The sequence below is a fragment of the Lampetra fluviatilis genome, chromosome 15 (genome assembly GCF_964198595.1).
Source record: "Lampetra fluviatilis chromosome 15, kcLamFluv1.1, whole genome shotgun sequence".
Taxonomy (NCBI): domain Eukaryota; kingdom Metazoa; phylum Chordata; class Hyperoartia; order Petromyzontiformes; family Petromyzontidae; genus Lampetra; species Lampetra fluviatilis.
Genome location: NC_136289.1, coordinates 1,452,954 through 1,466,741, shown reverse-complemented (window position 1 = coordinate 1,466,741; position 13,788 = coordinate 1,452,954). Strand labels below are relative to the sequence as shown.

The following is a 13,788-nucleotide window of genomic DNA, read 5'->3' as shown; positions in this document are numbered from 1 at the left end:
GCACTGAGTTTGCGAGAGAAAATCAACTGCCCTGAGGTAAATCTACACATACGAGCAGAGAATACTGCACACTTCTGAAACCAGGCTTCTTACTGTGCAGTAGGTGTATCATGGTCCCCATCCCTGTGTAATAATCCTTCGAGAGACGGCTTCGGAATCAGTCCTTTTATTTCCACTCCACAATACACTTTGCTCACTCACTCTCCGTTGCTGGCAGACAACGGAGAGAGGGCAGACTACGCACTCAGTCCCCACCACGCACGTGGCACCCAGAGCCCCCGTCCGCGCGAGACCCTGCTCTTGTCAGTTTCCAGTCTGCCCCCGATCGTTCTCTCTCACTCGCTCTTAATACCTTCGTCACGTGGTTCCCCCAGCCAATCGTTCATGGACAGCTTCGACCATTCTCGATGGTTCCCTGTCAATCCCGGGACCACGCCCCTCATCCGGCTCCCCATTAGCTGGGGCCCCGAATGGCTAGGCCAATCACTCCTGATGACCTGTCGTGATGACGCATGGGCCATGGTCCCTATCTCAACCCTTATTGGCTACAAGCAGGACCGGCAAGCCAATCCCCACGTGAACCCTCTATGGCTGTTATTACATCACCCCCCCCCCCCCCCCCGGTGAAAAAATTTAGCCGTCTCGGCTGGGAAAAGGGTGAAAAACCAATTCCGCAACATCTTATTAGGGCACCAAGGTGCGTTTAACAATTTGAGGGTGAACCGGCGTTCCCGCGCCTAACAACATGTAAAACAGTCACCCATAATAATTATTTTAAAAAATCACAACATACATTAGGCAGCGCGGTAACGACAGGAAATCAGCGAACGATCAAACGTTAACGAAACGGAAGAGATTTCGACCGTGTACGCGACGCGGGACCATCTCCGCTCCCAGCGCAAGGTCGCTTTGCTTCCGGATGAACAGGAGGTGGCAGGCTCGAAGAAGAAGTCGGTTGTTGGTGCTTGGTCACGTCCTGGGCGGGCCCCGTTGGAGGGGGGGCAGCGGGGGCTTCCTCAGCCCTCAGAACCTGTTCATCTGCAGGAGGCACAACACAGTCCCCCCTGGGATCAACGGGCGTGTCAAGTGGCGCAGTCGGCCCAGCAGAACCCGGCAGGTCAGCTATTGGGGATGAAGGACCGACACGCGCGTCAACATAGGGTTAAAGTCGCGAGGAATGAACATACCACCGACGTTTACCGTATTGAACGCGGATACTTTGCCAGTTCCGAACATCTACGAGCGTCACAGGCCCCCGCCATGGCCTGTGCAGTTTAGGGGATGTGCCCGCCGGTACCTGGGGGCAGTGGAGCCACGTCAGGTCTCCCACTGACCAAGGCATGCGAGTATGCGATCGACGCGCGTACCGTTCGTTCCTTGCCTGAGCACGGGCCGTCGCACACCGGGCAGCCTCTCGCGCTTCCGTTACTCGTTCAAGCGAGTCACGCACGTGGTCAGGCAGGGAGCGGGACGGTTGTTTACTCGGCTTACCCAGTTGCACATCGATGGATGGAACATTTTCACGGCCATACATAAAAAAAAACGGTGAGTATCCCGTGGACGTGTGCGGAACCATGCGGTATGCCGCCAAGACGCCTGGTATGTGCAAGTCCCAATCGGTTTGCTTTTCACTGACCGTGTGACAAAGCATAGCGGAAAGGGTACGGTTGAATCGTTCCACCATACCATCTGTTTGTGGATGGTATGGGGAGGTGCGAACTTTCTTTGTACCTAGCGCGTCACAAACTTCCCTAAGCAATTTAGAGGAGAAATTCCGGCCTTGATCTGTGAGCAGCCTTTCAGGTGCCCCCTTGTCCATGACATACCCGTTCAAGAAAGCGTCGGTGATGGACGCTGCCGTTTGGTCGGGCAGAGGCCAGGCCATCGGCCATCGAGAAAAATATTCCACCCCGACCAGAAGGCATTTATTGCCCCTAGCCGACGGGGGAAACGGCCCCAGAATGTCGAGAGCCACTAATTCGTTGATACGGGACACTTCAATGGAACGCAACGGTGGTACATAGTGGTTCCGAGGCGGCTTCCTTTTCGCACAGTCATGGCACGAGCGGACAAAATCATTGATGTCCGCCGTCATACCGGCCCAGAAAAAATCCTTTTGCATCGCGGCCACAGTCTTTTGGACGCTGAGGTGCATAAACTTATCAGCGTGCAGAGCACAGAGCAGGTCGTAGCGAAGCGAAGTAGGCACCACCAAGCGTGGTCGGTCAGACACCCCGTCGGTACACATTAGCAATCCCGACTTACCCCGGAACATCTGCCACTTCCAGCCCGCCAATTGCGATTTCTGTTTCCCAACCAATTTACGTAGCGGAGACAGCGAGGCATCGGCCTCCTGCTCGCGCAACCAGACCGCGTGCGGCAGCCGTAAGGTATCATCGGTGTCCACCGACACCTGCTGGTCCTCCTCTTTCGCTTTCGCCCCTGCGTCGTCCTCATTCGCTATCGCCCCCATAACCGGACAGGGCGACGTGGGCGGTGCGGTGCATGCCCGTCAGGCAAGTGCACGGAGGAACGGGCGGCAGCCTTGAGAGCGCATCAGCGTTCGCGTAACGGGCCCCCTTTCGGTATGTTATATCGAAGGAAAATTCCTGTAACGATTCCAACCACCGGGCCAATTGGCCTGACGGCTGATCCAATTTGAGGGAATATTGCAAAGCCGCATGATCAGTGCGGACCAGGAATTTCCGTCCATACAGGTACGGTCGGTACAATCGAACAAAATGGACAATTGCCAAAAGTTCCCGCCTTGTCACGCAATATCACGTTTCCGCAGGGGACAGAACCCTGCTGCCATACGCCACCACCCTCTCAACCCCGTCCTTACATTGCGACAAAACGGCCCCAATGCCGATATCACTAGCATCCGTATCAAGGATGAACGGCTGTGAAAAATCTGGGTAAGCTAACGTAGGCGCTGTGGCGAGGTGGTCCCGAAGTGCCATAAAGGAACTTTCTTCCTCCACCCCCCATTTAAACCTTTGATTTTTACCAGTCAGAACGTGTAATGGTTTTGCCAACGTCGCAAAGTTCTTAACGAAGCGGCGATAATAGGAAGCGAATCCAATAAACCGCCGAACATCACCCACTGAAGTGGGTGTGGGCCACTCACGTACACACTTCGTTTTCAGAGGGTCAGTGGATACACCGTCCGAACTGACAATATGACCCAGGTAACGGACGGAGTGTTGCAGGAGGTGGCATTTCCTCGGTTTAAACTTAAGGTCAGCCGCACGCATTCTTTGAAAAACTGTCTCAAGGCGTTGGAGATGTTCCTCGAACGTGCGGCTAAAGACAATTATATCGTCTAGATATATGAGGCACGTTTCCCACTGCAGTCCCACCAACACCAATTCCATGAGCCGCTGAAACGTGGCCGGAGCCGCGTTCAGGCCCATCGGCAACCGATTAAATTGAAAGAGGCCTTGCGGCGTGCGGAATGCCGTTTTGGGTTTTGACTCGTCATCGAGGGGAAGCTGCCAGAAGCCCGAGGACAGGTCGAGGGTGGAAAAGAATTTAGCACCTGTCCGCTACCGAGATTTTGTTCAGCCGGCGGAAATCAACGCAAAACCTCGTACCACCATCTTTTTTCTTAACCAAAACGACGGGCGTGCCCCAAGGACTATTGGATGGCGAGATAATATCCGCCGCCAGCAATTCATCTACCGCCCCACGCACATGTTCCCTTTCCGCCGGGCTCATGCGGTGAGGGTGCATACAGACAGGCGGCGACGCACCGGTTTCAATATGGTGCGACAAAAGCGATGTGCGTCCGAGGTCCAAATCATTTCTGCTGAACACATCAGCGTACTGCAGCAACAGCGAACGCAAGGCGTTCCTATGTTCATTTGACAAGGAAGAATTCTCTCCGCATAAATCCGCGATCCAGCGTTCTTGTGAACGATCATGCGGAGGCCCATCTGCGGGCATCCGAGCGCGCGGCGGTTTTTCACAAGAGGCGAAATCGGTAGTGGCGTGAGCCAGCACCGATCCCTCCGGGACAACAACGCGATCAGGTCCCCCATTCAAGACCTGTATGATAGGTGCCTGACCTGGGTGCACGATCGTTTGTGCCGCCGCCAAGGAAAAAGATTTTGATACGGAATTTGATGGGGATAATAGCACGCCTTTCGCACCCCTTCCCATTTGAAGTGGTTTTCGGTAACGCAGCGGGATAAGCATTTGCGCTCCCGATGGAACCTCCACCGTAGCCGCAACTACAGCAGTAACTGCGTTACCTGTAGGCGCCTTGGCCAGCAGGGAAGGCAGGAATGCCATCCTACGACCCCCCGGCATTTCCAAACAGTCCTGGTGGACCCGTATTCTCAACGGCATCCGGCGCAGGAAATCCATACCCAACAAGCATGGAACAGCTAGCGAGCGAGAAATTAACACAGGTCCTGCGGCGGTAATATTTCCGATAGCGATGCTCACATCCACCTGTCCGCAGATACCCATGCTCCCCCCATTGGCGGCAACACACGCATCATTAACCTTGCGTATCCGCGACGCAGGAATGGACAACAAATGAAAAATTACATCCGAAATGATGGTAGCCGATGCGCCAGTGTCCACCAAGATACGGACGTCAACGCCATCGATGGTACCTCGTACCGTCGACGAGCCCGACGCCGCAGCCACAATCCTGCGAGCCAATTTCTTCCACTGTGTAGCAGAGCGTGTCAATGGAGCAGGAGAAGTAAAATTATCCTTAGGAGTGTAAGAATGAGTGCGAGTGGATGAGTGATGTGACATGACCTGCCGGGTGTGCGATTTGTGCCGACTCGCCCGAGGTTGTTGCAGTTCCGCAGCAGGTGGAGGAGATGGAGGTCCCCTCGGCGGAAGAGGCGAAAGCAGAGGCCGGCAGCGGCCGTCGCGGGCGAAATGGCCTCGTCTGCCGCACTTGAAACACGCGGCCGACGTCGGCCAGCGGTCGGACGACCCAGCCCTTGCGCGCGGACGGCCCGTGTAGTCGCCACGCTGGTCGCGCAGCCGCTGTCCCGGAATCCCGTGCGGAACAGCAGCAGCCAGCACGTCGTCGTCGCCCGAGTCGTCGGAGCAGTGGACAACCAGTCGCGGAGACCACCCCAAAGGCGGCCCGCCGATATCGGGTTTCCCCGTCCAATCGTTCATGGACAGCTTCGACCATTCTCGATGGTTCCCTGTCAATCCCGGGACCACGCCCCTCATCCGGCTCCCCATTAGCTGGGGCCCCGAATGGCTAGGCCAATCACTCCTGATGACCTGTCGTGATGACGCATGGGCCATGGTCCCTATCTCAACCCTTATTGGCTACAAGCAGGACCGGCAAGCCAATCCCCACGTGAACCCTCTATGGCTGTTCTTACACCTGCATGCTCCACCAACCCACCCTCGATTAGCTAAATATCAATATGACATCGTCACACATCATAGGAATTGCCCAATAGGCCCACCAACTGATAAGTTACTGCCTATTGTGTATTTTTATGTTTGCTAATACTGCCATACGACATATTATTCTGGTCAAGCAAGGACACTACTGATAGTGTTTTGAGGTTTTTTTGGCTACAAACTGTTGAAGATGTATATGGTGTTGAAATAATAATCTTTTGATTACAAGGCATGGCAGAAAACGTGTCATTCTAAGTTGTAAACGACTACAGATACGTTTACATATTTTCCAAGCTGTACACGTTCAAATGTTTGAAAATCCTGTCTTCAAATATCTACACCAGACATCCATATTACAACCAAGCAGCCAATATTGGAAAGCCACTAAAGCTATGCACGTTTAAATCAAGATTGAAAAGGAATTCCTTTAAAATTGCTCTTTGTGTTTAGTTTGTTGTCCTTCCCCCGCACCTGCGGTTAGCAGTTGGCTACGTAAAACGCGAAAGAAGTTCAATGTACATACATAGAATCTGTAGAGTCAAGCCCAATTGTGTCGCTAAAATATGAAAGCATTCTTGTCCTCCTGTGTTGCAGTGCATTAACAGTCGTGTGAATTAATACATTATTTATCTGGAACAAACTTACCTTCCAATATTGACAAACCTCTTGAGAGGAGCATGTTGCAAAGAATGGAACTCACTCCAATGCAGACAAAGTAAGGAAAAACATTCACCCCAAAATTCATAATAAGCATCTTGAACCAATCATTGATCTATTTTTTGGTATCTGAAACTTAAGGCTGACGGCCAGCTGTGGTGTTTTATAGAAAAATTGTCATCTCTCACACTTCACAGAAAAATCTGCCCGATGTTATTTCAGACAGTATACATAATAAAAAGCATTTAAAGATATGGTTTCAGTATGTTTAATTGGAAAGTTGGGAAAAAGGGGTCACCAATTACGACATACAATATATAACACTTGGACACAACATTCAGGCGATAACGTTCCAAAAAATGCTTGATTTACAAATATGGAGGCTTCTGTTTTACAAGAAAACAGAGCGCCACCTACTGAAACCATAACGGCAAAACAAATAAACAACAGTTGGAATTTGAGTATTTCCTATTTGCAATCGGCATATATTCTTCAGAAAGAAACATGTTAAATACCACCTATAACCAAGCAGCCACCTGATATTTCCCCAGTATGTTGCATGATTTTATGATTTCGGAATGCTCCGTTAAAACGTTAGGTGGTAATTTACACAGGCTGTCAGCAACGTTAGAACTATGAACAGCTTTGCTGCTTCTGTGGCAGTCTCGACATTTGCACCTGCAGGTCACGATCTTGTCTCCCAACCTGGATAGGGACCTCCACTTTGAGTCATCAGTCTTGCTTGCCGTCACGCCACTGCCGAGAACCCTCGTTCCATGCAACGTAAACGAACATGGCCAGCACCACGTGCACCGCCACCACTGCCACGATTGCTGCATAGAAGTAGCTGTCGCGGTTTGACATACCCAGTGATCCTGCAAGTGTAGAGAAATGTTATCAGTCACACCAATGACACTCGCACATTCTAATCCTTAACAAGTCTCCATAACAATAGCAGCATCGCCAAGCATTTGCTACTTGTTGCAGAGATTTGCAGTTAAATCACCAAATCTCCCTGGTAAGTACTGCAGGTATATTAACCATTAAATATACGCTGTCTGCATCACAGGGAACTTTAAATATCCCGCGACGTTTTAAAAAATAAGAGTAGACCAAGTGTGCCACCGTCATGGTCCAACATCACCCCCTACTAATGCCCACTTTGCAGGCCAGTGTTGCATTACATTGTGCACCACAAGCATCCCCTACAGATGAGCATTTGAATGAATGGGATGGAAGGCACTTTGAGATGCTAGGGCGTTTGAGTGCCCAATAAATGCAAATCTGTATCCAAATCCGAAGATGTTTACGCCACATAATATAAGGTGGCTGGGTGAATCAGACGGCTAACACTGCGGGCACTGATTGACACCAGTAAAATCCAAATTTAAAATCATGGCAACTTCCTGTGATCAAACCAGCATTCAAGTAGTTTAAGCACAGTTAGATGCATTTAAGACTTCACACAAAAAACATAATAAAAAATGTGACAATTTACTTAATTAATACAAATATTTAGGTATGCAATGTGATTATCTCTACAGCACAGCATGATGTGCATTCCCTAGGGTGGATAAAATACAATGTAAGCACCCTATTAGTTCTGTGATCTCAGTTTTCAGAGATCAATATTTAATTTGAAAGTTCCAAAGGGTCGTCTCGTGCGAGACGTGTGAGGATGGCGACAGCACAACTGGACCATAATTGATAACAAAAAAGTGTAAGTGTTGATGACGATGCTGGTGGTCTTACTTAGAGGTCGCAATCGGGTACCCGATACCCGTACCCTACCCGATACCCGGCTACCCGTACCCGGCCGGGTATCGGGTAGGGTACGGGTTAGGAATCAAAACCCGTTTGCGACCTCTGGTCTTGCTCCAAGGACAAGCTTCTCCTGGATGTCCTTCCCACGGCAACGATCGTGCCGCACTGCCACGCCGATAGAGGACTTAAATGCGAGTGGAAAATGCATCCATGCATCTGCCCTTACTGCGGGCTTGATTGCACCCAAAAAGGTATCCTATTAGTTCGTAATTCTATCTATTTTCCGGGACTTGCACCTCCACGTCTAATTGTTTTTATGTTTTCCACGGTAATAATGATAAAACAGGGAATGATATGAAAGCTCAAACGATATCACCTGAGCATAAGATGATCATGGATATATTCTTCCCCAGATGCCAGATTAGGCAACCCATAAAATGTCTCCAAAATCAGGAATAACATGTACCAGTAGTTCGAACCCTTCAAGATATTATGTCATCATATACGTGGTGATCGCAATTCAAATGCAGATCACGTAAAACAGGAAAATACCTACCCTCAAAGACATAGACCTTGGTTGCAAAGTAGAGGCCGATAGGCATGGTGATCATGAGGATGGTGAAGAAGAGTAGGGTCTTGAGCACGGGCAGCAGGGAATTGTCAGAGCTGTTGGCAATATGCACGTATTACTTCCACAATAACCCGTATCAATTACAGCATCCACAGCTTCAATTTGGCTTACACGCGAGGAAGCACTGACAATTTAGATTTACTCTGCATTGATTGAAGCAAATACATATTTTTCAACAATGGAAACCTCTGTATAACTGTGTAAACCATACAGCAATATGGTCTTATTCTTTTGTTAAATATTTAGATTTTTTTTTATTGACGATGATATTGCACAATCAATTTGTTTCAAGATATAAACTCACCTTGTTAAATTATTGTATTCATTTGTCATTTACTACCTGGTATCATTGACTTAAGAAACAGATCGTACATTAAATATGTTAATGAATGCAAAATGTAGATTAGCATCAACTCTGGTCTGTATTTACAAGGCAGTGTTTACAGCTGACAAGCAGAAGGCTGAAATTCAGAACCAGAGAGGGCTCGCCGAAACCCACTCCATCAGACTTTGTCGGTCAAACAAGCGCTCACGCCCAGAGGTATGCAAACAGTTCTGCCCAAAAGCGGCTGATTCACGCAGAACGATGTACAGCACACACTGATACATTCAACGTGTTCACTGTATACTTTAGCTTGATAATTAAGTACTGTACCTACAATTTTCATTAGTTAAAAATCTGTTATTAAAAAGTGTCCTACCATCATCAGGGATGTGAGCTTGAGCTTTGAGCACAAACATAAACAAACATTATTGCATGGTCCCAGAAATACCTCAATCACAGACGGCGATAAACCTCGCATCGCATACATCACCAACTGTACGTGATGATACACGTTCAATGAAACTTAAGACACGTTGGATTAAACCCAAGCCATCCATTAGGATACTACACTTCAGGCAGCACAGAGCACAGGCGAATTGCGTTTACAAGGTTTCTGCTCTGCGTTCTCGGTCGCGTCTTCCATTCAAACCTGACGCGAGGCCTAAGTCCCCGAGGCTTTTCCCGTCTTGCCTGGATTGCGTGCCGCGTACCACGCCACTCGTGTTCCCGACCAAATCGACAAAGAGCGTCTCACCTCGCGCTATCGTCCACCAACACGCCTTTTACACTGGGAGACGACATCTTCGTGAGTGCTGTATATCGTATGTTTTTTTTTAATATGTTGACGTTATTAATTGTAAACGTTTTAAACGCGCGCTGATTCACCGCGGTACAATCTCGATCGTCTTCCCCAAACACGGTCACGTGTCTTCGTGATGACGTCCCGACTTTAAAGGATAGTGCTTGTCGTGATGGCGTCACGATAGCTGTGACGTAATTACGCCAAGCTTATCATGACGTAATCACGCTAAGCAAGTACAGCGTGATGACGTGCCAATCATAGTCAGCAAGGGCCGTTGCGCCGAAACGTTGTTGACCTCTTGCGTGCAGCGTTCGCATCAACTTCTCTTGGCTGCCATGCACCGGCGTCTCGACTGATTTGTTTGGCGCATTCCTTTGAGGGTCGCAGTTCTCACTTCGTAACGTCGACTGCCAACCGAAGGGATGACGTCACCAACGTGAAATGAAGCGTGATGACGTTTGCCGCACGCACGGCGGTTTGCATGATGACGTCATGCACGTAGACAATGACGATGCCGTGGTTGGCCACGCGGTGGCGTGACCGGAGATAGAAATACAGGAACAGCTTCAAGAGACGTAAAAACGTTCGTGACTGCAGGAATTCATATTCTATGGTTCTTTCGGTAAAGTAAAGTAGATAGAAAGAAAAATAACAACAATAAAATAAAAAAGTGAATAAAAAATAATCAAATATCACGACGTTTCTATCGCAACACCGCTTGTGTTGCGATCGAAACGTGATATTTTATTTTGTATTAACTTTATTTTACATTTTTATTATTGTATTGTTATTATTTTTCCAGCTACGTGACTTTACCGAAAGAACAATATAATATAAGTTTCAAGAGAGCAGACAGTTATACATTAACTCGACTCATTTACAAACCAGCAGCACCATCACAACTAAATTGTAAAATAGTATGACTCAATAACCACTCGAAGCAATACCATGTGGAAATAAATTGACTTCTTTTAATACAAATATTTGAAATCATTTATTTAAAAACATTCCATTTATCCGTCTCCACATGAAAAAAATTCATTCCATCAGCCGCACGGCTTTCTGGAAGTGTATAATTTCAGCAGCGTTTTTTCGAGACAAGCAAACTCTGGACTCTAGATTTGAAGCTTTCGTGACTGCAAGGATTCATACTCTAAGGTTTTTTCGGTAAAGTCACGTAGGTAAAAAAATTAGAATTAATAAAAGTAAAATAAAATACAAATCACGACGTTTCGGAGGCAACACAAGCTTCCGTCTTCAGGTGGAACCGTCACAGCCACGACAGCTGTATCAAGATGGAATCAGATCACGGATTTTATGCACTGTACTGAATCGGACAAACATAAGATCCAAGTCTGATTCAGTACAGTGCATAAAATCCGTGATCTGATTCCATCTGTGAAGGATGTCGTTCCTGACTTACAGTATCCTGGAGTCTACAAATTGAGTTGCATTTGTGGTGATTGCTACATTGGAGAAACGAAACGTCATGTTTCTGATCGTGTCCGCGAGCACAAGTAAGATCTGAAACACGGCAGAACTGATTCTTCGGCTGTTGCCGCTCATTGCTACAACTTCTGTGGGCTCTCGTGAAATTGTCTTTTCCGAGACCAAGGTGCTCTGCAAACCTACTGGCTATCATCAAAGGTTTGTACACGAAGCCATACAAATATACAAACACAGACATAATTTCAACCGTGATAAGGGTTACAAACTGAGTAATCATTGGAAAGATCAGTTTAACACGTAGGCTTTCGCGACCAATATTGTTCATAATCAACGATTTTTGGGTTTAGATCGCGTTATTTATAAATGTGTCGTAACCCTCCACCACCCGACACGGCCAATCAGTAAAAAAAGTGTCACGTTGACAAAAGACAAATAGTTCACTGCTTTAGCCCACCGGTGTGTTGAAGCGTGAAACCACAACATTTACAATTTGAGTACGACGTTTCGCTGGTAATTGCTTCCAGCATCATCGGGCAATTCGCCCTCAAATCTTTGCACCTGATGAGTTAATGAGTTAATGATGACGTCACCCTGATGCTGCTCTATATAAGAACGGGAGACACAGCAGAGCCTCACCATTCTGGCGAATTGCCCGATGATGCTGGAAGCAATTACCAGCGAAACGTCGTACTCAAATTGTAAATGTTGTGGTTTCACGCTTCAACACACCGGTGGGCTAAAGCAGTGAACTATTTGTCTTTTGTCAACGTGACACTTTTTTTACTGATTGGCCGTGTCGGGTGGTGGAGGGTTACGACACATTTATAAATAACGCGATCTAAACCCAAAAATCGTTGATTATGAACATTGGAAAGATGTGATTAACCATGCAAAAAAGATGTAACTACACTTATTTGGACCATCTTATTTGACAGACAACTATTACAGGTCATTGATAGACAGCCAGTTTGTTGTTTTACCAGTTTTAGTTTTTTACTTGCTTTTCTTTTTTCACACTTTTGTCATGTTTGCCATGTGTTAGTTACAAACCGCACCTCTCCATAACAAAGGCTCAGTCCTTTGTTATACAGTCTACTCTTGGTCTTAAGCCTCACCTTACCATATTAATAAAAAAGTGTGCCGTTCCTGTACCTTCCCCCCTCAACCATTATATATACGGGGTAGTATTTCTTGTGATCTCTCATTTACTTGATACAGCTGTCGTGGCTGTGACGGTTCCACCTGAAGACGGAGGCTTGTGTTGCTTCCGAAACGTCGTGAATTTTTTAATTTGTTTTATTTTACTTTTATTAATTTAAAATGTTTTACCTACGTGACTTTACCGAAAACACCTAAGAGTATGAAACTCTGGACTGATTTACACAGCAGAGTGAAATGCCGTGTAAACTTCTATTTTCTACATTCACCATTTGGGTTCCTCCACGTCCAGTTTACGGATTCAAAATTGAACAAAAAGGGTGTCATTACCTTCATGCCTGCTGGGCTGCGGATTAGTAATCGTTTTCATTCCTCCGATGCCAAATTTACAAACCATTCTCCTGTGGAGGCCGACGCGCGCACCCCCGCCCCCGCTGGGCGGGCGGGGCGCGACGTCCGCCCCCTCCCCCTCCCCTCCCTCCTCCCCCTCGTCGGCCGCCTCTCGCCGGGCCCCCGCCGATCGAGTGATCCCCCCCACCGCGCCTGCGCAATCTCTGAAGGACATCGCTCACTGGCTAGCTTACCACCGCGCAAACGGCTACCCGTACCCGGCCGTACCCGGCCGGGTACGGGTAGCCGTTTGCGTACGGGTAAGGAATCATACACGTGCACGCCTCGCACACACACACTCAAATTATCAACCAATGCTGCAGCCCTGCGCGCGCTCTCTCGCGCACACCGTATCCCCGTGCAGTCGCACCAGACACAAATCGCAGACACCAGGCCAATGTTCTACCCACACTCACAGAAATCACACTGCACCGATACTCTGTACTAAAGTTTATTAACGGCGCAAATATACACAACCTGGAGGGGGAATATTTTGCGAGAAGAGCTTAGCCTAACTCTGCCTACGAACCCAGTCACTCAAACGTCCTACCACGTACCTCATAGCTGTACTCACGGTGTCGCACGGACGCTGTGAGAGTCGGAGAGAGAACGACGAGAGAAAACTTCACCTATCACTGCCTCATAGCAGCACTCGCTGGCATCACACGGATGCTTTGAGCGGCTCGAAGAGGCAGGACGGCAGGGGGTGGGTCTTGACGGCCCGGAGGTTGAAGACAACTGCCCAAAATCGTCCCGGGATACTCTTTTTATTCTCTTTTTATTCTCTTAAACTTCAAAGGCCCAGGGTGACGCCGCCCTGCGTAGCAAATCGTGTGCTTACCTGTGGTTACCGCCCCCCTGTTGCCGTGTACTCCGTGTTGTTGGCCACCCATTGTCCCTCGTTGCCCATTGTCTGGAAGGGCACCCGGCTTACGCTTTTCTTGCTTAATATTCCGCCCTCCATCCTCCCCCAATGTTGTACCTCATTGCGGTTGGCCCAGTGAACTTTTCCTTTCTGCGCCCGTACAAGTTTAAGCCAATTTTAGGGGCACCGCAATGTAACCTGTCCTGCGAGGGTCAGCCAATCTCCTGGCACCGGGAAACCGTGGGTCTTCTCTTCTAGGGGTTCTTCGGATTAAAACCCGATGTGCCGGGCAATCCCCCGCCAGGACACTACGTGTGTGCGTTGCGTGCGGGTGTGTGATTAGTGCAGGGGCCGGG

The 13,788-nt window shown here is 48.4% G+C and overlaps 1 protein-coding gene across 1 annotated transcript; it reads right to left on the bottom strand.

Annotated features, from left to right (window-relative positions):
* Positions 1 to 5,981: 5,981 nt before the first annotated feature.
* VMA21 (vacuolar ATPase assembly factor VMA21) lies at positions 5,982 to 9,713 on the bottom strand. The gene is made up of 3 exons (XM_078862945.1): positions 9,523 to 9,713; positions 8,369 to 8,478; positions 5,982 to 6,923 (listed from the first exon to the last, which is right to left on the bottom strand). Exons 1-3 carry the CDS (start codon positions 9,567 to 9,569, stop codon positions 6,781 to 6,783), a joined length of 300 nt encoding a protein of 99 aa, XP_078719071.1. The 5' UTR covers positions 9,570 to 9,713; the 3' UTR covers positions 5,982 to 6,780.
* Between the last annotated feature and the right edge of the window lie 4,075 nt (positions 9,714 to 13,788).